This window comes from Fopius arisanus, unplaced genomic scaffold, assembly GCF_000806365.1.
Source record: "Fopius arisanus strain USDA-PBARC FA_bdor unplaced genomic scaffold, ASM80636v1 scaffold00001, whole genome shotgun sequence".
In the NCBI taxonomy this organism is placed as follows: Eukaryota; Metazoa; Arthropoda; class Insecta; order Hymenoptera; family Braconidae; genus Fopius; species Fopius arisanus.
Window position 1 is genome coordinate 1,836,423 of NW_011887740.1, and position 27,400 is coordinate 1,863,822.

The 27,400-nt window shown below is 41.9% G+C and overlaps 1 protein-coding gene across 1 annotated transcript; it reads right to left on the minus strand.

Annotated features, from left to right (window-relative positions):
• Positions 1 to 9,717: 9,717 nt before the first annotated feature.
• Positions 9,718 to 16,161, minus strand: slou (slouch). The gene is made up of 2 exons (XM_011302662.1): positions 15,249 to 16,161; positions 9,718 to 10,579 (listed from the first exon to the last, which is right to left on the minus strand). Exons 1-2 carry the CDS (start codon positions 16,159 to 16,161, stop codon positions 9,744 to 9,746), a joined length of 1,749 nt encoding a protein of 582 aa, XP_011300964.1. The 3' UTR covers positions 9,718 to 9,743.
• Positions 16,162 to 27,400: the final 11,239 nt, after the last annotated feature.

Genomic DNA, 27,400 nt, shown 5'->3' on the forward strand with positions numbered 1-27,400 from the left:
ACTGTGTGGGGATCCTATAACCGTAATGTCATACGAAGTTTCACGTCGTGGAATAAGAGGGTTTCCAGGAGGGAGGGCGAAGACAAAGTTTCGTGATCCAACCGCTAGCCAAGTTTCCGCCTACTGTACCATCTTTGTGTATATGAGAAGCTCGGCATTGCGGGTAACGGATTTTATTGGGGGAATGCGAATACGCGATTTTTTTTTTTCACACTGTTGGGGGATGAAATTTTAAGTGAGAAAACATGAAATTAACAACATCAAATGTCATGTGGATTTTTTTTATGATTGCACTGGGTGGAGGTGAGATAAAAATTTATCTTTGCCAAATGTCTGCTTACTCCAGGGAAGTATTTAATCGTCGAATGCATGAAGACAGTCCCATTAGTTTTTAATTGTGACGTTAATTATAGATTCAGGTGGATTGTGTTTGTAATTAGTAAGATTGAAAAGATCTTTGAATTTTTTCGAATAAAACTCTTTAAAAATAATAATTATCGAAGGAGTTCACCCAAGGTCATACTCAGTATAATTATCCTCGAGAGCGACATGACGATGATAATTAAAACGTAATCAGAATCGTCTCTCAGTAATTGGGGTGGAGAATATTTTGAGAAAAAAATGTTCGGTACAGTTTCATAAATATTCAAAGGGAAAAAATTCATACAGCAAAACTAAAAATATGCCAGTGAAATTGTTATCAGAATTTCCCTCAGGGCTCCTCTCTGTCTATATCATTCGCGACAAAAATATATTTTTCACGTCCATCAATTACAATTGATGATCAAATAAAACGATTGCATTCACGTAACAATTCCGCCCTCAAATACTGAAAAAGGCTGAATGAATGCGCGATAAATTGTCATGATTCGGGAAATCATGGAACTCAATTCGTGGCCGAGCTTCAATCATCGAAAAATAACCCGGGAAAATTCGATATTCGGCTGGCTTGAATGTAAAATGATGGGTATAAAATATGAAACGGTTGTAATCAGTAGGATTCCAGGGATTGAAGCCGAGGGTGCAATTGTTGGCATATGAATGTATTTACAATGCCAGTCGGTTTGGATTGGCAAAAGCACACGGACGCATATTGCACTTTACAGTGAGCTTATGCGCTCGTGGCAATTCCACCGGTGGCTCCGATTCATTATAATACCAGTTCCCAAGAGGGACAGAGAGAGAGTGCACACAAAACCGAGTGGCATAAAGAGTCATCAGTGCTCTCCTGATCGCTCTCATTAGAGGAATACCACAAAATGGTATCAGTTGTTTCTCATTAACGATTTCGCGTTGATGACGCGGCTCATTACGCTCTGGCTGTCTTATTTGTGTGATTTTTTTTTTTCAATTCCCCTCGTCTTCTCCATTGGCTTTATTTCCCAGTCCCCAGGAGTCCACCAGGCAAAGGGAAAAAATACAGCAATCAAGAACTTCCATCAGTATACTGTTATCCCTTTGTGAATGGCCCGTTTTTTTCCTGTTATCAATGGCACGCTTTCTTTACCTCCAATATTTTTCATATTTTAAAAAGGTTCACGAGTCGATGATAACTCGTTCGACCAGTTGAAAGGGGAAATCGATATGGTGTCCGGCAAAGGCTCGAGGGTATTGGCTTTCTGTGTGGGGTGGGCCCTTCGTGGGCTCGTGATTCCTTCAAAGGCTTTGTTGTATGTTTCCTCGCTCCTGTGAAGATCGATTTGAATCAAAGGGCCACTGTGGAATTGGAATCTGATGCAGATCTGCCTTGTTCGCTGTGCATTCTATGGGTGATGTCTCTGGAAAGTACAGTTGGCCGTTTTCCGTCGAGTTAAAAGATTCATTTCAATTCAATCCTGATATATGTTTCCGTGTTATATTAACAGTGCAGACTATATAATAATTGAATGGTTGAGAACCAATACTTCTATGCGTATGAAAAATATTTTAATTTCGCAATTGTTGAGTAAGCTGACAATTTTGGGAGGAAAAATATCATGGATTGAAGTATATGAATTTTTTAATGGAAGAATTCCGCACTCACCTGAATTATTCTGATTTCAAGGGTACTAAAAAATGATAGGTCGTTTTTTAACAATTTTGCGCGACATTGGAAGACAGTTTTGGAGAACTGAAATTGTGTCACGTTAGTAATTGCTGCCATTGGTTTTTGGTGGATTTTTCTGTGTAGAAATTCACGAATAAAAATGTGTAATCGACCCAATTGGATTAATTACGCAATAATTAATTGATGGGATTACTCATTGTATAGGTAAACGTATTGCGTAAATTTGAATGAAGTGATAAGGTAGGATGAGGGATTTACCTGCAGGTATTATGAACCTCAGGAGGAGAGAAGTTGCCGACTGCGAGAAATTCGGAAAAAGGGAGATTGTTAACAACTGTATAAAACCGTCAGCATTGAATTGAAGAGCGTACCTGTCAATAAGGGAGAGCCGAGGGGAATTCCTGAAGAAATAAATCATAGAAAGAATGGACGCATGTTAATTTTTCTCTTCTGGTCTTTCGTAAAAATTTTTCAAAGGCATTTGCGAATGTTTTACGAGAATGATAATTGATGTCTCAGTAGTTACTCATAGCTGAATTTACATTTGACACTATATTCCCGAGTGCGGATAGTTAACGGGAGTCCACAGTATTTACCGGCGTGTGATGATAGCTATATCTGAACTCAAATTGCTCGGGTATATTAGAATTCACAGAGAAGCAGCTCATCGACGTGTGGTACGCAGTGTATTAATAATATAATCAATAATCTTGTTATCTGGCGCAATTTGACTTACCGACCGGAGAGAAGGGCCGGTTAGGGCGAAGGGTGACAACAGAATTCTCTCCTAAGGCGCAGGAAAAATCTCGGGGTTCCCCGAAATCTGTCTCACCCATCATAGATGTCTCCATATTCAATTTTATAAAGAAGCTGTAAAATGCTGTAAAATTGATACAATATAACATCAGCGCAATTTTATAAAAATTATTCAACCATCAATTATAAACAATTGGAATGAATAAACCGCGAATTGAGTGATCAGCTTGATGGAAAAGTGAAAAAGTTCTGTTAGGATTTTATAATGACATCCCCATTCGTGATTCGATTTCTTCATATTAAATTTAATTCAGATAAATTTCGGGATTGTTTACACAATGATTAAAATGATAAGTATACAGTTTTAAAAAAAAGAGTGAATACTGTAAATCCGTGAATTTCCTCTGAAATGTGGGCGTTCAGTAGTTTAAGTCAATCCTGAATCCCTCCACCTCATTTTTCACCACATGGAGAGATCAACCACTCCCTACTCTCTCAATCCTCCCCGAGAACTGAGATCCACTTTTCCATTTCGAGAATCTTCTCCTTACTCCGTGGATCCCCCAGAAACCAACAAAATGTCAACAAAAGCTGAGGAAGCCCTTCTTGCACGTTAATAGTGAGCGATCAGTCCCAACCTGAAACCCAAGAAGGCAATTTGGAAAAGTAGAGGGAGGTCTCTCCGAAACAAGAAACACAATCGCAAGGTCCAGATAACGAAGTACCACCGTTGGGTAATTAACGGCGTTTTCCACCTCGGGAGTGATGCCGCTCGTTAAGGAGGTCTGGTGCTCATAGACTACGAGTCCCGAGAAATTCTCTCCAGTCTGTATCCCTCCTCAGAGCACTTCCTTCCACCCTGTTTTTCCACCGAGGGTCGATTAATTCGAGACATCGGGGGATCAGAGAGGTAACAATCGCCTACACTCCTCGACTATCGCGGAACACCCTTTTACGTAACTTGAGTGCGAGCTGAGTACTATCTACCCTTCTCTAGGAAATTAAACGCTCCATTCAAAATTCTCAAATGCAAACATCAAATCTCTCATTGTCACTCCTTATCGTATGGTTTACAGCCGTCCACGATGGGGTTTTCAAAAAAAATTATTTAAACTTTTTTACTATCGTTCTTCGCGACTGCGCGATTATTATTTTTCAGTTTCTAAGAATTCTATTATCATCTGGGGGTTGAATACATATGGGATTATCTGTTGGTTACTGAAAAAATGGGATTAAAAAAAAATCAATTTTTTCTCGAAATATGCTCGATCGGTCCCTGCGGTGTGGGTGGAAATTTTTATTTTGTTTTGTGATATTAAATCAACAATTAGTCAATGGTATTATTCGATTCTCCAATCAACTTAGGAGTACTTGCTTTCTCGAAAAGGATTACTACTAATTACTCAGTCAATTACTTCTCAATAATATAACCAGTAATATTGAACTTCAAGGTATGTCTTAGCACTGAGAATTCCGAAAACGTTTCAGAACTCAAGTTATTTCCACGAGTATTTCCACCCAAAGAATACCGACACCTCAGTAAAATGAAAACTCGAAGTGAAACCCTCGCTTACTTTCCCGGAAAAGAAAATGATTAGAACCGAGAGTTCCTAGAATTACGGGATTATCCCTGAGAGAAAATGTAAGACATTTATTTTGCAGTGATTAAATAAAGTATTGTTTCTCTTTCCACTATTCCATAGCCGACACGTACATAAAAAGCGACTACTTACCTCCAATAGTACCGGGGGTATTTACTTTGGTCACATTCTATGGAATACCTTGTACATAACATGGAGTGTCGTCAATTTGCATTTTCTTGGGTATTATTCGCATCCCAGACAACGCGATGGCGCGAGTAGAACACGGAAAGACGCGGATTTACATGGGAAATACGATGATAGTAGTGGAGGTGGAGGCAAGGAATGAGGAATAAGGACAGTGAGAAGATCATGAGGATGGAAAATTTTGCGCTGGGTAAGAGATAGTAGATGTACATGAAGATGTATAGGAATGGGTGGGTGGTATGACACGCCTACCCAACGCTGCGGCGTTACCTCGGCCAGAGGTTGCTTTTGCCCTGGTAAATAATGCAAGCCGGGGTAATGGCGCTATCTCTGCGCATCTTTTATTAAACGTCCGCTTCGCTACCTCCATTGCCTCTCGTACACGCTTGGAAAAAAGTTTGCCTCTTCCGCAAAAGCTCCAACCTGGGGTGGTTTGCCAAGGCGAATTTTTCCATTTTCTTCTGTGTTTTTCGTTATAACCGTTCATATGTATAACAATCTTGAAGCTGAATGACTGCTCACTTTTTCGATGAACATCCGGGGTTGTGAGGTCTTCTTCAACATTGGCATCTGGCGAGTTAAGATTGTTCATTGGGATGGGAATGAGATTATCGGAGTTGTCGATAAACCCCCCAATCACTTCAAGTTGTTTCATACATTTTGAATTTATGTAGTGCCCTCAGAGAATAATTCAGGAAGAAGTTGAAATTCGATATTTTGTTAACCATAAGAAAAGAAAAATTAATCTGAAACTGGTGAAATCCCCTGGCACTGCCCCAATAACCCGTAAAAATGTCAAACGTCCACAATAAATGACTACTTCAATCATGACATTCGATTCCCAATCAATAAAAAAAAACCCCATAAAACCCTCACATCGGAATCGGTAATTGGGTCTAGTTGAACGTACATAAACTCTCATTCAATCATCCCGGTTTTAACCCAATCGTCCGTTGAGAGAGCACCGAGAGTGTCCAGAGAATAGTGGGAGAGTATTTCACAGAGAGAGAGAGAGAGAGAGTTAGTGTGGGATTCTACACAACGGCGATTAGCATTATTATTAGAGACCACCACTGATTCGCGGTACGTCGTCGTGGTCGTTGTCACCCACACAGCAAAATTCATCCCATGAAACTCCCTCCCAAGTCCTCCCAACTCCACCCGCCATTGCCCCCCATCGCCCCCCCCGAGCCCCACCAAAACCGCGCAGGTCTTGACAACCGTCACACACGCGCGCGCAGGTACATGTCCATAAATATTGTGCAGGTATAGAACTCTGAAATTCATAGTAAAGTGGTGTGCAACACTGTCCCACTGGTGAGAGGGAGACAAGAGGGCACAGAAGGATATGCAGCGAACGAGAGGGATGAAGAGAGGGTGGGAGTGAGCCCCTCGTTCCTCCTGAACGATTGAACCTCCAACCAGTTGGTCCAGGCGATGAGGAGAGTGGGGCCCGGGGGGGATGAGGGGGGGTTGAAAGCAGTGAAATCAATGCCACTGTTTGCACTGTTGAGGTTGAACCAAATTCCTGCTCCCCGGCGCTACGTAAACCCCCACCCTTTCTCATTCTTTCCCGCGGGTGTGTCCACACGTGCGTGTATGTATGTCGATAATAATACCTTAGGGTGGGCCTTTTTTTTTACTCCCTCCAATCAAAACACCAACCCCTCAATTATAATCGAATCGGATATCCACACAGCGTAAACAGGCTGTTTTATATATTGATATTATAACTGTTATCTTCTCGATTGGAAGTGAATGGCCACGTGATGGTGGTATTCTTCGGGGATTAGCCGAGTTTGCCGTATCGAGTGGTCTCATCGAGTTGACTGATATTAGTTAGGGGTGGAAGGGGGTTGCTCCAAGTGAAACGAAGATGGAGTGAAGAGGCGGTGGAATTGAGATAACGATGAGGACTATGGGGTAGTCGATCGATCGATTGTCCTTTTGTTCTGGTAGTCTATATGTATTTGCGATATCCGATTTAACTACAGGTCCCTTTTATCAGGTGGGCGGGGGACGAGGGGGATGTCTAGGAGACTGAACGGGGATTCATTCTCCCGGGGTCTATCGGCTCCTTTTTAGTAAGAGGTGGCTTTATCCTTTGGTTTAAGCTAAAGTGCAGTGCGAGGCTTGCGCCTGTCCCACGTGAATATGCGTGTGGGTGTCACGTACGTGTGTGCTACATTCTCGGGTATTTGGCGTTCTCATCCCCCTCTTGGGGGGGTTTTTTAGGCTGTGGGGGGGTCGATCTAAAAGGACAAGAGTGCGACAGCTATTGAGCCATTACATGCTCAAGTGGGTTGGGTACAGTGGCGCACTCTGTGTGGAACATAATCTAGGTTCTTAAATCGGGGATTCCCGGACGAATTGAATGAGTGAGTCGCGATAGATCGAATTGTTATTGAATTCAGGGACCCGTGACTTCTTCGCGATTTTTGTTATAGGTCTGGCTGGTTCATTGGCAGACCGTAGAGGAAATTTGAATTGCTGGAAGATGCCACTTTGCCAGTTTAATTTTCTTAATCACTTCTGCAATGGACAAGTCAAATTGAGTTCCCTCATTTTTATCGAATATTTTTCTCTGTGTGGTTGGCTTTCTCGATTTTTTAAATTAGGAATCAGAGTGATTTAATTGGCAGGGGTTAAGGGAAAAAATTTAAAAATTAAAAAGAAGAAAATGAAGGAATGGTAGCGGGAAAGTTACGCCACTGAAATAGTCACGGTAAGAGAGAAGGGATGTGTGCGAGAGCACCACGAGCTTGGTTATTTCACGGTCCACTTGTTCTACTCACACCACCCCTACCGGTTAGGCGACATTCGCCCCGTTCCCCTCTCAAATCCATCCCTAAGAATTAATTCGAGAGAATCGTCCAGCGACCAACCGACACAGCCCACCTACTCCATGATCCTCTTCTTTTATACCTTCCCATTGTCTCTTTTTTTTTATCTTCCAAGCCTCTGTCAATTCAACTTCTCGTGACTCTTGCTCCGATAACGCGCTCGGTTTGGCTGGTGTATATAAAAATGAGGGTTGGAGGGGGGTTTCAGAGGGAGGGGTGAAGCTGATAAAGCAGAGGCCAAGTTAGAGGGGCTAATCTCCTTGACGGTGGGATTCTTGGGAGGAAAGAACAGAAGGAACGTAAAAAGGTGGATCATTGCGCGAATCTGAGGGGTTTTTTTAAGGGAAAGAAAGAATGGAGAGGAAGAAAAGGTCTCGGATTGCCTTCGGGGTTGCAAGGACTTGAGATTGAGTGGGGGAGGGCTTGTCACTCGGTGATTTTCCTTGGACGCAACTTCTGTGTCTTTGTTGAGGGTAACGGGAATTTGAGTGATGGTTGTTTCAACGCTCCGGGGTAATCAGGTTTTGAGATTTGATACTGTCTGGCTGAAGTTACCCATCTGGGCTTCTCCCGGTTTTTGCGAATTTCATGTTGTGGATTAATCTTGCGGTATCCATGACGGATTCAATGGCACTCATTTATTTGTGGAAACCCTCGGGGAACGCTGAGGTGTCTTACACGAGGGTGTGATGATGGGGATCTGGTTACCGGCCAAATGGAAAGGTATGACTTTCTGGAAGTATCGTTTTTGGGAGGAGGGCAGTTGCAAATTACTATAGCTGAAATCTACATTTACTACATATTATCTACATATTCAATCAAAATTACGTATCTTTTCAATTTCTTTTAATTCAACACCAATCGATGTCCCAGGAAGTCTACAAGAAATTCTTTACAGCCAGAGCCAAAGGTCGCCAAGAAAAATGTAACGGGTCTGGTACGAAACTTTTTCCGAGCGCTCCGTCATTTTGGTATAACTTGTAAAAAAATTCTGTCCGCGTATCAGATGAAAAATTTCATATCAAAGAATTAACAATATCGGATTGCGTTTTTGGTGGAAGCGTGGGAGTGACAGGTATGTGGTAAGTGCGGAGTTAATGCATGCGAGGACGTGAGCTAATTTGGTCATCAAAGTGAGTTGCGGATGATTTTCCGTCAATTTGTCGGAGAACGCTTTGGGCACGGAGAACACTGTGTTTTCGTTGTACGTCGTGAGCCAAGCGTGTAAAACCTCGGGTGCTGATGTCGGGTAGAGCGTGACCTCAAAGCGAAAAATATTCATTACCATCCGGCCTAGTAATTACTGGGCGACGGTTTAGGATAGCTCATTTGTTCTCAACTGTACCTCTTTGAAAAAATAGTGGAATAGTGGGAGGAAAAAGGAAGGAGTCTATCAAATAAGAGATAACATGTTCTCTCGGGCTAAAAACAATATCATAAATAGTGATTAATTAAAATCATTTGGACATGAGGATTGGGTAAAAAAATCACCAACTCCGCTGATTTTGCATAAATATTTACAAGCATAACGTATTGGCATTTATTTTACAAGTTTCCAGGTAATGAAACGATTAGTCATCACTACCTAAAAACATTCATCCTCAAATATCTCAACTACTTTTATATCTCTTATCACACATTGTTCTTCCCACTTGAAATTCCACCGTTTCACAACATAATTTGATAAACCTTGACAATTTATTCCGATTGACAGTGAAATTAGAAAAGTGAAAATCGAAACAAGAAACCTTCACATAACTATTCACTCAGACGTTTAGTATTATTGCTCTCCGGGCTTTCCAATCACTGTCCGATGGAGCGATCGATGTTGAACGTCCAAACAAGGTCCGAGGAACCTCTCGTGCTTGCACAGAGGGATCACGGACGTTGATTTCGAGTGAGTAATCAGGTAGTAAACAGGGAACAGCCTCTGGATTGCCGGGTGTAACGGGCAGAAAGCCAGGTACCAGATGTCTGTCTTTTGTCAATTTGACAAACTCCACGGGACTAGGATTGACGGCAATCTCCCATGATGCAGAAACCACTTGACCTCTCGAATTGCACAATTCCCCGCAAATTTCATTTGCACGCCCTGGAATTAGCTCACACAGCACAGATGCATCCCCTCGTGTTTTTGCACACATTTTTTGCTTACCTCCCGCTGAAGTTATGAGAAATTGTCCAGGTGGATGAAGACTTCAGTTGTCACGAAGTCGAGACCTTTCGCATGTGAATCAAACAGTTGCACTCAACTCATCGTTGGTGAACTTGTTGAGCGACTTTTTACATTATTATGATCTACGGAGGGCGCTACGCGTGCGGATGTGCGTGTGCGTGTGCGTGGGCGACGTGTGCTGATAATGAGAGACCTGTGGAGGTAGGTGTGGATGAGGTAACGGCGTTGGGTGCTGATACAGGTGTTGTCAGGTGATGGCCAAAGAAAGTTGGACCAGTGGGTGGATAAGCCCCTGGATGATGATAATACCCAGGAGGTGGAGGTGGCGGTGGGGGTGGATGATGTACGTGACTGTGAGGATGTTGATGTGGGTGATGAGCGTGTGGATGGCTGTGAGGATGCGTAGCGAAGAGGAAGGCTGGTCCGTAGGGTGAGGGATGAGGTGGTGTTGTCGGCACTGTTGGACTGTTCACATCCAAGCCAGGGTTCTGCTTCTTCCACTTGGTCCTGCGATTCTGGAACCATATCTTCACTTGGGTCTCCGTCAGGGATAGGGACAGTGCTAGGTTCAGTCGTTCGCAGACTGACAGGTACCTCGTTGTCTTGAACTTGTTCTCCAGTGCTACCAACTGCTCATAGGTAAATGCTGTTCGTGCTCTCCTCGGCTTGCCACCAGTGTTCCCCGAATTTCCCGAGCCACCTCCACCATTCTGCGAGCTCTGCCCACAGGATTGGCCCTGGCCATTGCTGGAGGACGTCGACGATGACGAACGCTTTTTGCTACTCGCCGAGCCATTCGACGTGGTATCCCTAGCCGCGATCGGTGTCTCACGTCCCTGATCAACTTGCATGTCGACATCGTCATCATCCTCGTCATCCTCATCCGCCTCTTCCTCCATATCCTCCACCTGATCCTGCACGTCGTCCTCCTGACCACTCCCACTGGCGAATTCTCCTCTCGAGTCACTATCTGTCAACACAATAGATAAAAACGTTAGAACCAAATCAATTAATCCATTCCTCCTCAACTTGCAAAGCTGCATCATGCAAGCGTTCCACGACAATTTTTTTTTTAAATCCCGACTGAAAAATAATGGTGTGGCACGGGGGCAGTTGCGCTGGAGTGAGTTTGACCGAAATAGACGAAAAGTAGAGCGTTGTTCTGGACGAAGAGCCGGCGGCTAGCCGACCAACCGACTGCTCAGTCCACACACTCTCCAATCTACTCACTCTCTAATTCTGGTGTCTCCCTCTCTCTCTCTCACTCACTCGTTTTTCGGCCAATCGTTTGGCTCAATGAGAGTGAGGAGATTGGAGATTCAATCAGCGCGCAGATGTCCCGGGGACAGATATTCCCTGGCTCTGAATCGTGCCAGGGTTTGGTGGGGTGGTGGATAGTCCAAAGCGACATTCGGGACGATGGATTGTGCGACAGACAGAGTGAGATGAATGTACTGGGTATGGGACCATGGGTTTCAATGTGCGATAGCAAGGGAGACAGAGAGAAAATCCGAATTGGCGCGGCTCGTGGCCCATAGTCCCTGGCTCTGGCATGTGCATCCTGAAGAGGAGTGTGAGGGGATACGGCTGGGAGTCCGTAGGGGGCGACGGATCGAGAAGGTTTACCCCGTAATGGGATTTGTATCTCGTTAACGCGCGATCGTTCTTGCAGGACCCCATGATATTCTATATACGTAATTCTAACTCACTCGCTCTTCTCCGTAATTCCTCTGGATTCTTCTTTTTACCACGATTTTTCTCCTCGCGAATCAGTGGCTCTCGGGGCGGGTTATACTGTATATCGGTTTTCACGTATCCCACACTGGTGGATAGAATAAATATAAGGGAGTAAAGTCGGTTGTGAGAAAAAATAAAAATGAAGCTGACTGTGTGGGGGAGTGGGGTGTAATTGATTCGTATCGGTCGGTGCGCCTTTTGTCGTAATTCGTACGCGTAATTCACGGGTGTTGGGTAAGGTCTATTTCACGCGATTTCCGAGAAACCTGTGAATATTTGAGGGTGGAGGGAGATGTTTTCTTCCTTTTTGGGATTAAATGGAGAGATAAAATAGAGATATATAAACAATTTATGGTTGTAATCGTTTAAAAGGCTCTTCGATTAAATGAAAGAGGAATGAAATATGTTTTTGGTGCTACTTTTCCAAAGGGATCGTTAGCATTGTCACTCAAAAATGTCCCTGGAGAGGAAGAGAAAGGAAAATTCACGGAATATTCTCTTCAGTTTTCTGGATGTCTGGAATGGCAGTCACGCGAGGAAAAGCTTCGATGTGGAGCACTGGCCGTGATATGAGCTTTTTACGGGTCCTCTAAATTTAAGGACACACCCGGGACTATCTCTCTGACCCTAGAACGCCTTCTATCCCATCCCATTTTTCTCTGCACGCGCAAATCGTTCGCTCGTGTCACAGAAGCGATTTGTCTTCCTCGTAAACGCCACAAGACGTGATTTGAGGGTCATAATGCGACGCGACGAAAACCATTTATTGAATGCTGTTATATTTCAGGCCAATGTGTCAATTAGAACAATAATTAATTCTATTTAAGTATTTTCGAAATACTTTTCTGTAGAGATTTTTTAACTGTTTTACTGTTCAACATTCTTCGTCATTTGCGTAATCCACGGTTAGGTATTTTATAAAGAGATGCATGAAAATTTGGTTTCCGCCTTGACTAACTTTAATACAAAAAATATTCAGGACATGGAAGTTTCGACCCCGGTTTCGTTAATTAAAAAAATACGAATAAAATCTAGCACCAAATAGAGGTTAATCATTACGGCAAAAAAACCTGACCTGGAATATCCATTCCTTTGATGTGCTCGCCTTCAAATAATTCTTTTCTAATTCATAAAATCATTTTAATTGGCCTCACTAATGAATTGTCCCCGACAAGGTGAGGTGAAACACACAAACAAAAAAATTAGCCGGGTAAATTAGCAAGAAAGCCGAAGACATAATTGATTTCCTCTCATCGACTCGCTTCACCTTTTTTCCCCCCCATTCCAGGCGCTCAACCCCCGGGTTTCCCGGGTTGGGGTCGTCGACGGTAATTAGAGATTTTTATTGCTTCAGTATATGTGTAAGATGGAGGGGCTGAAGCGAAAAACGTTGGTTAAAGCTTCTTTTTTTTTTCTCTCTCTCACTTCCTCGGTTCTTTTCGTCCGCCCCCTGGAAAGCGAAACGGCGGTTTTCGCGCGTTCGGCAAATCCGAGTCCAATCGACGTTTGTGCAGAAGAGAGGGCCGTCTCAGCTGGTTGGGAAGGGATGTGGAGAGGGTCGATTGACTGAGAGAGAAAGACCTGGAGGAAACGTAGAGTGTGTGCGCGAGGGTGTCATTGTGATGCAGAAGAGCCAATTTTCTGGGCGGCTTGGCGCGATGCGACGCGATGCTGCGCGATTATCATAACAACCGACGATATTATTCCCTCGGCCGTAACTCCCGGGGGGGGATGGAAATGGGGGTGACAGGAGAGGGATAACTTTGGCAGCAAGCGAGAAGTGTGTGGATCGGATAAAAAAGGGAAAATAAGTGGAAATGGATTTGTTCGGGCGTCACTACCCCAGAATGTAGTTTTAATGAGGAGAGCGACAACACATCGACCAGACACAAAAGATTGATGATCAAATCGATTTGTAATCTTCAGCTCTCATCCTCCGCAATGACCAATCAATCTTCCGGATTTTCGGGGGAAGGAATTCTATATCTCCTGTGGGGGGAAAATACATATTCCCCTAATTTGGGAATTTCTTGTCATTTTCATTCAATTCAAATTGCGGGAGAGAAGATTAGGTTTAAATATTACATTTGATAATTATTAATTTAATTAGAAATATTGTCTTAGTGCAGCTATTTGGTACTGGTGGCAAACATTTGGGGGGGAAGTGGGTGGCGGGGGAGGGGGATATTAATACTGTTGGAGGGAGAACATGAAAATACATTCACATGAAATTATTTTATGTAGATTCATGTTTTTGGGGGGTTATTAATGTCTCAGGCAATGGAGGGGTGATTTTGAAAAGGGTTTGATTGAAATTTGAAGAGTATATTTCGAGTGACTCCTCGATGTCCCGTACCGGAATAGGGCCGATGATGATGCCGAAGCTCAAAGACTGGTTAACGCAGATTAGCAGAGCAATTTGTCACGCTCCGACAGTTTACCCCCATCTCACCCCCTTTCCACCGACCTCGGTATTCCCCACCACCATTATTTCTCCTCTTCAGGTTTAGCCACGCGCACACCGCGTTGAGTCCTCCGGCCCTCTCATCATTCTGTCTCGCGTCGACGAAATATTATACCGACTAAATTATTTAAATATTTCTTTGAAGTATTTTTGAACCACAAATATCACATTGTAACTCTCCGGAATTGATTGAGCACTTATTCCGGACAATGAACTTGAAATTATGCTTCCAAGTACACGGAATTAAATATTCAAAAAAAAAAATCCTCATTAATCCTTTCCGCAATTCGAAAAATTGTCGTCTAATTTATCAGTGGATCAGAATCAAAGTGGAAGTAATTGGTCAATAATAATCATTTTCATTGATACGCAATAAAAATCTCCTTTACTCGATCAATGAATGGGAATTAATGACTCAATCATCAACTGATTGACTGTACGGTAAAAAAAGCACTAAAAAATATTCACCCGACTGTTCTCCAATTTCTACCCATTTTTTATTTCTTCATGACATATTTCGCGTTGGTATTCAGCATGAAAAAAATATCCGGATTGGTGAATTTCACGGTTATATTCTGCGTGTTAAATAATGGCAGTAAAACGAGCGTATCTGCCCTCTATTTCGCCCATTTTTTTTATTCAACTCGTCTAGTCGATCTCACGAACGGGTCGTTAATCTTCGGGAATCGATTCATTGTATTTTTATGATGCTCACACCATCCCCTTCCCTCACCCACAAACGATACTGATATTAGGGTGCTTGCCCCCCTCTCGACCCTATATTTTCACGGATTTCATTCCACACGAATAACTGTGCGCTCGTTCTCTTTCTCACACCGCAAAACCACAGAAAAAAAAAAACAACCGGCAAACGAATGGATGTGAGAGCTCTCTTTCTGAAACCATAGTTCTAAACTTAGTAACAAGAATGACGACGCTGACGACCGCAGTTGTGGAGCCCCGGGTTGGAGTGAAATAATTAGTAAACGGCCTGAGTGTTATTTCCCCAACCGTCGGACCACTGCAAAAACTATTGAGACATTTGTGGAATCACACGAGGTCATTCAGAGCGAGTTAATTGAGAATAAACGGTTAGAGGCATGTGCGAGCTCTCGATGATGTCATTAAAAAATCATTCGCCTGATTCTATCGCTAATTAAGCGATGATAAATCATACAGCATTAACAAAAAAAAATCCCGGCAATATGTATCATCATTACGGATTAATTAAGAGTTCACAGTGAATTTATTAGGACAACCCATAAGTCACTAAAAATTGACTCGTTGAAAAACAAATTAAATTAAACGTCGCTGAATCATTATCTTGACATTATTTTTGTGAAAAGTGGATTCTCGCCGTCAAGTCACTTGATTTCTGGGCGATGATAATTATTGAGACATGATAAATAAATAATGAACAGGAGTGAGTAAAAATTACCTTCATGAAGACTACCAGTTCTCCTCCTCCTTCTCCTGTGCTGAATCCTATCATGAATAACCCGTCCGCCGGTGAACTTATTAGGATCGAGAATATTTTCAACGGAAAATGCAAGCCCCCTCTTGCTCCCCGTAACAGCACCGGACGTATTACTGATACAATTACCCCCATTATTACTCCTCGACAAGTGCCCCCCCACATTGCAAATGGACGGCGCCATGGAACCAGTTGCATGTCCACCCATGAAGCCCCCACCGGCCGTCGCTGAATTACCAATAACACTAGCACCATTAACAAGATCACCATGAATTCCCCCAGCAGTCTGTAAACACGCGAGTGCATGAACATTGACAGTGCGACTGACAAAAGGATGATACTGATCGGTTGAGCTCCTGGAGGAGGCAGTGAGGTCAACCGGACTGCTTGGATTACTATCAGGTTCACGACAGACATCGACCTCGATCTCCTCATCGTCCGGATAGTTGCCATTCTGTTCACCATGATCATCCTCATCATCCCCATTCTCACCCCTTCCAATTCTCGTACTTCCATTACGATTCACCACATCCTCAACATTATCCAAATCACCATCCTCATCGTCCTCCGACTCGTCATCCTCACTCCTCTCATTAACCGAAACACTCTCCTCACAGTGTTTATCCCTGACCCCCTCGATATCCTCATCCATCACACCAATTGTCTCGTCAATCGGTGTGGCAGCAGCAACACCAGACGAACGCATTTGTTGTTTATCGTAACTCACAAATGTCTCACCAGTTCTCACGTGCAACAACACACGTCTCCTCTCCTGATGTGGCACCACCGCCCGCAGATTCACTTCCTCACCCAAACACGCTACCGGTCCTATTTCAGCGAGGGGTGACAGTGTCCTACCCTCCTGCATCCTCCACATCACTTACCCCACTTCCCTCCACCCTCCCCCCCTCTCTCCCCAACCCTCCAGCCGCCAAGAATAACACTTGGTACTGTTTGTTATCTTTGGCTGCTGTTTTGACTCACATCCGGCCGATCCAATAACACAATCACCGATGCTGACGAAACAATTACGAAAACAATACACTAATCACACAACTATCTCTCCACTGGTTACATTCGTGGACACAAATACTTCCAGTTTCCTCCAGCGGCAAGTAAATAAAGTTGCCAATAATGATTCCTTATTGCCGTCACATGTGACAATGACACTGATAAACAAATCCAAATCACAAACAAAATCCACTGGAGTATATTTCATCCACTCTTTAGCTCAACTGATTTGTGTCTTTGCATCAAGACACCGCGATTCCTCGAATTGTATAGACTAGCATGATACTACCGAAGATACAGCCATACGAGATATAAACGTCAGTATTATTAGACACCCGAGATACTCTCCCCGTGGCTATCTACGATACGTTTGAGCATGGGGTTTGTCCAACAAACAGAGGAGGGAGAAGCCGACGGAGAGGGTTCGTCGGATCTCGAGAATTGTGGGCGGAGTTGGTAGTTGTGGCGGAGCCTCTGTTACCGAGGGAAAAGCACGTTAAACGTTCGACCAATGGCTGACTCCCACTTGCCCCCTCGTCTCACCCTCCCACCCATCCCCTCGGCAAAGAGCATTTCAACACAGTCAAAGCAACCACCTCTCCAACACACTCGTGAAATAGCTGTTTGCATCGGTTAAGGGAGAGAGGAAAATACCGGGTAAATGCGAAGGGATGACGAGACAGAGGTGCGCCCGCGCACTTCCCTCGCACACACGTTTTCCTCCGAACCTATTACCCAACAACACAACGAAATGCTTAATACCTCTTCCACTTCCGGTGATGAAGCGGGGGAGGAGGAGGAGGAAGTGGAGGAAGTGGAGGATGTGGAAGATGTGAAAGATGTGGAGGAAAAAGGGAGTAACCTCGTGGAGTTTGTACGCACACGAGCTACTCCATGTGTACAAATACAACCGGGCGAGGTTTAAAATCGCACTACATACATAACATCTCATACCTACTCCCCCGCCCTATCCACCACCACCCACCACCCACCGATTTTCTCGAGACGTGTGTGGGATACACTGGAGTGTGTACACAAAATTCCCTTTCACAGTCCCTCTCATCATCATCACCCTCCATCCACCAACCGGAGTCACTCTCTCTCTCTCTCTCTTACGTTACCAGCGATTGGACTTCGGCTAAAGTGGTTTGTCTTTGATTTAGCCAACGTGCCGTTACCACCACCCTATCATCCCTCCATCGTTCTCCCACCTTTGAGTTGGTGTACTACCATGGGAATAACCCAACCGATTTTGTGACGTACACGAAATTTAACGGAGACGAGATTTTACCGATAAGTTGCGCTCCATTGTGAATGTCTATATACGACGAAAATCTCGTGGTTACTCTATTGCTTGGCAAAGTGAGGAGGGGCTCGGATACCAGCACATTTTACTCTCAACTCTGTGGATATTGTTTACCTCACCATTTAGGTAATTGCCGGGCAACCAGCTCGTTGATGATGAAGGGCAGGAGGCGGGAGGCATTATCTCGGTGGGATTAAATCAAACAGTGTTTAATATCAATTATCTTGGTTCGATTATGATGCTTTCGGGGGATGCAAGGGGTTTCGCATTTTCGGCAGAATCAGAGGGCGGCTTTTGTTATCCATTTGCTTCTATTTGTTCGGTACACAGACTGAAATCCTTGAATTGCTTCAAATCTAAACAGAAATAACGACAGCTTTTGACTGTTGAATACTTCGGATTTTCTGATTGAAAAAATCATGAAAAATGTGACTGGTAAATTAATTTTTTCATTCTTATTATATTGTTCCTAATTATTACTTTTGCTGGTATGTCGGAAGTCGTGGAAATTCCGCGGAAATTCTTCAACACTGTAAAGAAATCCTCTCAAGTGAACGGGAATGAATGCACGAGTTTAACTACAATTAAGGGATGCCGTTTAATTGTTTGAGTTGTGGATTTTACTTTGGGATTTATCTTCAATTTTTGGGAAAGTTTGCAGCGCAGGGTAGATATATTTTATCCAGAAATTGATAGGTACAGGTGTTCAAATTAACGTTTGGCTTGAATATTAGAATTTTGAGTGATTCACCGTATTAAACGCTCTGAGATTTAAACTAATGAGGTAATTATATAATAACTTGGGAGAGAAAGGGGGAGCCCTGTTGGCAACAGCTACGGAAATCCTTCTCACACTAACTCCACAATTTATTCTCACTCATTGTGTCCCACTTTGCGCCTTCTTGTTCGCCAATTTTGAAACGTTTAAACTTTGGAATTTCAAATGCTACATTAATTTGACTATGGAGAAGGTTAAATATGACTATTTCCTGGTAGAAATAAAAAAAACGCTATGAATGTTAATCCTGATTACTATTCCGGTTAATTTCAGCGCTTCAAGTCTAATGAATAAACTAAATATAATTTTTATTTTCCATTATAATTATAAAATTTTTCCATAAAAATTTCCAATCTCGCATTTCTCAATTATTCACTAAGTAATAATATTTCAATTTTAATAATCCACTAAACGGTAGTTTATATAATAAACTAAAAATATTATAATAATAATTTTGATTTGGTAACTCCCAAAGGATTTAAATTGGCAACAAAAATATTTACGTCACGTGTCATAATTCAGCCCTAAATTTTCATTCTCAAAAGGTGAATCGCGTGTACCAATTTTGGACAATAAGCCCTCTGGCCCCTCCCCCTCCCCCACCGGGGGGCATTTATTTTTCGCCTCATTACACTCTAAGCGACGCCGTGTGCCCGCGTGCGCATACACCGTGCCCCATCTGTTATATGAACTACTTCTCGGTTGTGCTCTCTCTCGCGTGCTAACTCCATTTCCATCCTATAGATTCATGTACCCCCCCGTTCACCCCCCCTCACCACCCACCACCCCCCTGGAATCTCTATCCTTGCGTATACCCGTTGGATTATCTAATCGATAGACCATTTAATTGGAGTTTAGTCGACGTGAACAGCCAAATAACCGCGGGTTTATTAAACTTTTAACGTATCTCGTTTGAAAATGAAACAGAGTGCACCCCACTGTGTTCACTGTTTTTTTATGTATCGGTTGGCCCAAACAAACACGCAACTGTGCGGCAATCATTCATCAATTATCAGCGATATAAAGTCAACAAAAAAAAAATCGAGTGAATGTGGTCGATCGTGTTATTTATTCCATATTGATGAAAATTTTTATTACGCACGAGTGGAAAAAATAATTTACTCGTTGTCGAGATTTATTTTTTTTTTTCGTTAGGTAATATATCAATCAATGGCGCTAATTAAAGAAATTCAATTAAACTCCTGCAATTAATTTTTAAGCAGATTGGATGGGATGTTTGAAGAGGGGGTGAGTTTGGGGATCCGACCAACAAATTTTGATTAATATTTAGGGATGATGTGAAATCGGAGAACACATCAAATTAGCGTTAATCTAATGGTTGAATATTCCATAGTTTGTTAATTATTCCAAAGCCTCTACTGCCTGAATTTCAGTTCAATCATTTCACAATAATGAATAATCAGGACATTATAGATAAAAATTGAATTATTAAATTAACTAAGAAAATATGCGAGGTCTTCTATCGTGAATTTATAATATTTCCAAAGGGAAAAATACAACTTTATTAATTATAGGGAATCCTTGAGGTAAAGATCTGAAAGAAAAATTGATAAACATCCATGGATAGCCTTACGAGAATGAAAATCCGAGCAAACGAGCATCAAAAACAGGTGAACCCCCAACCCGGCGGACACAAAGATTCAGCAATGAGGGATTATACCCTGAGTCCAGCATAACCTGTCCGTACTTCACGGTTCAACGACTTGAACGTAAGATAGAAGGGCACATGACCGAAAGAGGGGTCCTAATAGTTGTCGACCAATGCATTACAATAGTGGATAAGAGGGGGAAAGGGTGGGTGGGTGTGATTGGGGTGGGTGAAAGGAGGGATGAGAGTGTACCAGCCGTGACCAATTTGCGCCCGTTTCTCCACTCGCTCGAGTTTCTCCATTCCATGGGATCAGAAAACCCATGGTTGAACTAGCCCGATCCTTCCCCATCCTCTCCATCACCTGACTCCATCTCCATCTATGTTTTCCGATGGAGAAGGCCAAAGGATATTTGTTAACCTGAAGTATTGCGTTATGTCACTCTCTCTCTAGCTCTCAATGATATCAACGGTCACCCTCGGGTGTTTCATGGCTATCTGAACGCGTACACCTATTCCGTGGGTACGATAATTGGCCAATTAAAACGCGCAGCGGCTGTCTCGCTCGAGTTACCTGCCATCCGATAATTATACGGTATCGTCGGTGGTTCGCCCACGTATCCACGCGACGAGAAACGATATGGATGGAAGAGAAACCGAGGATGAGGATCAAGGTGGGTGGGGGTCTGAGGGAAATGGAGATAGGTGGAAAAAAGTGGCCACCGTGTAGGAGGGCGCGGCGAGGGGATGGCTGGGGACCGCGCCCGCGTCGAATCGACTATTCCGATTACGCGACTTCCATCTCTCCATGGGTAGAAATTCTCCAGCCATTTTCACTTCCATAATTTTCGGCGAATCAATTGGCGATGGATCTAGCTCGTTGTCTGACGTACGACAGGTTTCGAGTTCAGGTCCTGGGTGGAATGTAATGGACTCCAACCATTTAAAGTCCTAATATAAAAAAACAAAAAAAAATTATTTTTCAAAAATAATTGGAATTAAGTAGAATTTTTATCTTGAAAGTAACACAGTCGGTAAATTCGTTGCCTCAACTGCGGTAGGTTTCATGTTTAAGTCCCAATCCGAGGGCGTCATGAGGTCTGACTATTGAAAGTTCCGACCATTTGTTGCTGTACACTGAGGAGGTCATACCTGCCTTTCACTGTCAATGAAAATATTTAATTCTGACGTTTTAATTGCATAAAAAAAAACCGGTCCACTTATTTTCAATGGATGTTGTTAATAGAACTTGGATGAACACGAAATGAGTTAAGCCGCTGAAAGAATAATTCTTCTCCAGAGTGACAACTAATTCCCCTTGAGTTTGAAAAAATGGCCCTATCGACAAGAAATTTCGGGGTTAATTTGCTGGTCTTCCATTGCTGGGTGAAAAATCGATATAAATTACGCGTGACTAGAGGAAATTGAGTTTGTCAACAAGCCTGACAGCCGGATAGAGTGAAATAGAGGGCCAGTTAGTAGCGTTAGGATATTTATAAGTGTATTTTGGAAGTGGAAGCGACACTTCTCCCGGCAACCAGTTCATATCCAAAACAACACGTGTTTCAATATTTTTCCATTTCAAGTCCATTCAATCTCCGGTGAAAAAACCAGTCCGACTTTTTTAAAACATCTCAATCAAACTTAATTACTTCAAATTAAACGTCAGGGATTTAGAAATTGTATTTTTTTTCTATCCATGTCATATATTTCCGGAAAAGATTTTTCATCTTTCCTCTTACACCGAAACGGAAAACGGTATTATAACCACGTGATTAAGGTCCGTATTTCGCTCGGTTGGAAAACCACTATTAATCAATAGGCTGTAAATAAAAATCGTTGGATTATTGATAATTTGAAATGCCGGATTTTTGATAATTGCTGTAAAAAAAGATTGGATTAATTTCTAAAAAGAGGATAAACGTCTGTGAACGAGTGAATGGGACCCCAAGGAGGTGATTACACGAAAAGATCGGCCTCCCCCACTGGCAAGTCCCCCCTGTGGTCCCTCAAGCGCAACATAACGCGTAATGTTGCTTCATACATGAAGACGAAGGGCGAGGGAAGGGCTACAGTGCGTGAATGTTGATCCCGAACGAGCGGGTATCGCTTACGCGTTATTATTACAGCGATACGACACGCCATGGTGTCAGCCGTGACCTCCCATGGGGGTACACTATACGACGATATCACATATACAATGTACGCACCAACTGTCGCATCTGCAGTTGGACGTGGGGAAAGTGAGAGAATGAATCGATGGAAATGAGATAGCAGATATAACACTCCAGGCGTGCTTTATGGCCCGTCAAATTAAAAGATTCCCTACTTTACCTCATCCCTAACTGCGATCCGATCCACCCGAGATGATGGCACCCATGAGGTGGGCAGGGGGAGATGCAGTTCCCCCATGTCTTTATGGGATTTTTTTCACTGGGCAATATTTGGCATTCGGAATTTCACGATTCTCCGTCTGTACTTGACGACTAATGATGCGTGAATTATTACAGCTATTTGAATTGCTACCATTACCTCATTATTACGGACGATTAGGTAGTCAGGACTTTATATCATTCGGTCAGACGATTTAACCGTTCGTTGGTACTTTTGAATAGGATTTTTGGAATTTGGCAGGTGACAATTCACAGGTTGCAGTGTGACAGCTCCATGGAAAACAGAATTTTTTTTATTAATACACAAATGTATGGGTCTGAATAAATAGTGGCTAGTATATTGATAAATAATTGAAAATTTCTCATTAAAGTTGATTAAAATCAAGAATTTTTTAAAATAAATTCGTGGGTGAATATATATTTATAAATATATATATTATCATTAAATTTTCACTCAATCACGTCCATTATAAAGTGAATAGAAGTCAGGAATATTTCTGGGTACCCTTATTTCTGAAACAAAAATATCAAGATCTCCTACAATAAAAAAAAACGGAACAGCATGATTAATATTGGCAATTGAGAATTACCACGATAATTTACAGAAAATAGCAAACATCCAAAATAAATTAAATATGCATTAAATGTAGCCAACGAGAAGTGTTATTCATCACTCGAGCCGTTGGCAAGAGTAAATAAATTTTTCCAGGTAATTCATTGTGAACGTTAAAACGGAATGCGTAGAATGAGGTAAAATTAGAGTAAATAAATTCATAGTAAACATAGTAATTACAGTGCAATACTAGAATTTTTGATGATCATTTTATTTTTTGCCTTCAGCCAAAAAAAAAAATAGAGGATATAATTATTCCTTCAATTTAGCGATGAGTAAAGAGGGGTTTCCCGGGGTTTATATGAATGTCTGAATTTATATAGAGAGTGTGTTTTCCACAGAAAAAGGACGGAATCCCCAACCCCAGATGAAGAGAATCCAGAGTGGATGAACCGAGAGGAAGACTGTAATTGCTCGACTCGTTTCCCTATCTACTAATTCATACGTAAATGACTGTGATTTTGCGGCGTCTCGAAATCCACCAAAAGGTCGCTGGAGGATCCGTTAACGAGACCGTATGAGCTGTCTCACAAGTCTTCTCATCTCTCTCTATCTTGTGTTACTTTCTCCTTCACAAAGTCTTCTCCTTTTGCAACTGACTTTGATGCTCTGAGCCAATCTCTCTGCCCCCTTTTACAGCACACTTTGTTTACATAACTGAGTTTAAATAGTGGTAAGTGATTTTACGAATTAAAAACGTGTCAATAAAGTGTCCAGTAAATTTGCAATTCGGTTTTTTAATGTTTTAAATTATCTGAGGGATTACTGGATTTTTCAAACTCCGAATAATACGGAATGAAATTTGAAAAATCTAGAGATGAAAATGACAATTCTTCAATAGTTTTAATTTATAATAATTCCTTCCTGCTGGTAGAATTAAACATCGATAACCCATGAGAATTCGATGGGAAAAAATCGAATTTCATCGAATCGAATTTGAATTACAAACAATTAATCCATTGACGTGAGAAAAACAAAGGATACCCTTTTTAATCTCAGCGGCATGGTCAGCCGTATTTACAAGCTCACAATGAAACCCCCAAAACGAAAATAAAAAACGTGAACTCGTTGATCTCAAAATTGAAAAAAAATAACGACCTCTTCATTTCAAACAAAATCACCGAACCTTCCGTACTAACCCATTATCGAAAAAATAAATGCTGAAGTTCTCAAACATACGCGACAAAAAAAAACGAATAAAACCTCGAGTCCCATCAATCATCCAAAATAACTAAAAAGGATAATGAGCTCTTTAATTCCAATAAATCCCGAAACCCCTTGGCATCACCCCCTGCCAAAAATAGATGAAGAAATTAACGAGATGAAAGCCCCAAATACTCTGCACTCTGGGTGTTGCAGACACGACGTGTCATATGTGAAAACGCAGCAGCAAGACCTTTAAAAAAACAAATTGTTACGAAAAAAAAAATGTGTAAAAGGAGTATGAAGCGGTATACAGTTTGCGGTGTCTCAAAAGTGTCAAGTGACAAACGGTCCCGCTAGGCGAGTAGGCGGCGTAGTCGTCGGGGTGGATATAATTTGTCAGGAAATCACCCAATTAGCCTTCCAGTTATGCGGCCCAACAGATTTAACCAATTAGTTTAGCTATGCGAGACCCTCTAATACATTTGCCCGCGAGGCCAACGACGTGCAACGACGATATTAGCTTCCACGTCATGTAGAAGTGGATGGGGGACAGGGTTGTGGAACAAAGAGGTGGCATATGGCAATTGACGACGACTGGAAAATATCGTCAACGAGAAAGTACGCGGGATGAATGTAATCGCGACGACATCGGCTCGACATCTCTTTTCGCTATTCCCACACCGACAAAATTGCATACGTCAAACTGAATCTAAATTCCTACAGGAAAATCCATCGTAAACGTCTCAGCATTAAATATTACACAGACAATAATTTTCAATGAAAATTGCAGAACTAATTTTTCATGGGAGATTGAAATAAAACCTGTAAAAAATATTCCATGGATATAGCAATAATCACAAAAATACTTGTTTAGAAAAAAAATTTAAGTATTGGTTTTACCAGAAATTGTTACAGAAGTTTTCCCAAACCTGGAAAAAAGGAAAATTGAAAATTCCCATTAAATTTGCAGTATGCTCATGTGATATATCATTTTCTCCTATGAACGAGTTTTAATTGTCTTCGGGCATATTTCTATAGATAGCGAAAAGGCGCATAGTGATATGCACGTATTATGATGGGATATGTGCGGCATACACACATGTCGTACATTACGCTGACAATATAACGGCTATGGGAATACGGGAGAGGTAAGGGTGTGTATGGCGGGGATCGGGGTGTGGAGGTGAAGCAATTTGTCTCACTAATGAGATGTCACCCCATCCGTCCGTGGCACTGCCTAGTCTGTAAGACGAATTGTGTGTGTGTGTGGTACAGACAATACCTATGTGAGGATCGAGAGTGATTTCGAGGAGACCGGCATGTCATGGATCATCGAAAGGATTGCTGACGATTTTAATGCGCCGCATCCAGTATTAGATTTTTAAATGCACCTGCAGCATCTCAAGAAGAGTACTTCATTTTATTTTTTTAAATGATCTGTTGACTGACGTTTGGATTTTGAAAATTGAAATATAATTCCACATGAAGAGAAATATTCAATAAAAATGATGCAGCTTAACTTGGCTCGCCGATTACGGATGTGAGAACTAAAATTAACGCGATGAGATCGCAAACAGAAAGCTCGACGGAAATTAATTTAATTAATTAATTTTCATCGAATATTTTTCTCTGCATAAATAATGTAATTAATGAATATATGAATATTCTATCAAATTAAACTTTTTTTAATATTTTGTTTTACGTCTTACCCGCATTCCCTACGGAAAAAATATATATGTTAATAATAATTAAAAATAATTATATGTGACATAGATCAGATAAATGGAATTTTCGGTCGGAATATGTGCGGGCGATTAATATATATTTCACATACATATTATATTTTCCGCACGGGATATACATTGAATGAACTCAAGATTTTTGAATATTAAAAAAAAATATTGAAAATTCGGAGTTTTTTTTTTCTCTGGGGAAGACATATATGGGGATGTAATTGATGGATTGTTGTGTATATATATTTCTCCTATGAAGGGAGGCCAGAGCCCGGAGCACTGAAAAACGTAAATATTGATAACATCACCGGTGATCCACCGAAATCCGTCAACGTCGATGAATTTACTGTGTACTCAAATCGTTTACTCAAGTCGAACAGATGACCAAACGACGTGGGATCAACATTAGATATCTACTGATGCATCATTGGCATGAGTCGAGCTGCGGGATTAGTCCGTTTCGATTCCAATTCAATCGTCTTTCAGTCTCGAAAGCGGTCACCCGCTACCGCCCACCCTTCAACCCCTGCCGACGGACCGGAACGACGTCCCCTGGAATCTCCCCTTCCCCGCCCCAAATCTCACATCACAAGTATAATAACACAAGTATAATTTTTCTCCAGAGCTAATTATCCTCGGTGTTAAAAAAAATAAAAAAAACATACAGATAATTAGTCTTAAAACCAGAGCAATATTTTTGATTGATATAAAAGTTGCTTTCTGCGCTCGAACAATCGATGTGGAGAAAAATAGGAATTTAATTGTTCGAATAAAACAATTTTTTCCACTCAGCAATTAGAATGTGATGCGTGTAGCGTACAACGCGGTAATTGCACCTAAAGCGTGAATATTTTGACAAAACGCGTGTGTGTATCGATACGCAATCACTGTTGGTGCACACCCGATTAATGCAATTACTCCATATCCAACGGATAGACCAGGTAATTACCGTGTAATTATCGCTGACAATATATTACGTGTGGCAAAGCAGTGTTGCCATTGGCGCGCGTAACGATGTCAATCCGTAAACTGTCTCATTAATCATCGCCCATACGTTTCTCCATCGATCCGCGTATTCCATGGACTCGAAACGGTCAACAAAAAAACCAATGGAAATCGAGAATTAAAAGAGATGAAATAGGGAGGAGAATAAATAGTCTGTAGGAGGAAATAAATTATCGGTGGTTAACCGTACACAAGCCCGTCAATCCCGTCGAAGATGCCACCCCCCTGGTTTTTATCAAGTTGGTTAAAGTGGTTGCGGTGGCGCCTTCTGTGCGCACGCGTACATAGGGTATTAAATTAATGTAGTCGACTCCGGACCGGCGATTAAACAAAGGGTGAAAATTGAGCTCGGGGTATATAAAGAGGTATCCATGGTCGCTGCAGTTAAATACAACCTGTCAATTAGAATTAAATTAAACCATATCACATTTTCCAGGGGGAATACCCGTCATTATTCTAATATACGGATTATCCTTTTTCAGAAATGTAGAATCAAAATTATGAGGAAAAACTAATAAATCA

Excerpts from the sequence above, each read along its gene's own strand:
- slou (XM_011302662.1), bottom strand. The coding sequence starts at position 16,161 with ATGTGGAGGATGCAGGAGGGTAGGACACTGTCACCCCTCGCTGAAATA. Across the intron at positions 10,580-15,248 it reads AACTGGTAGTCTTCATGAAG|ATAGTGACTCGAGAGGAGAA; the intron begins GTAATTTTTACT and ends TTGTGTTGACAG.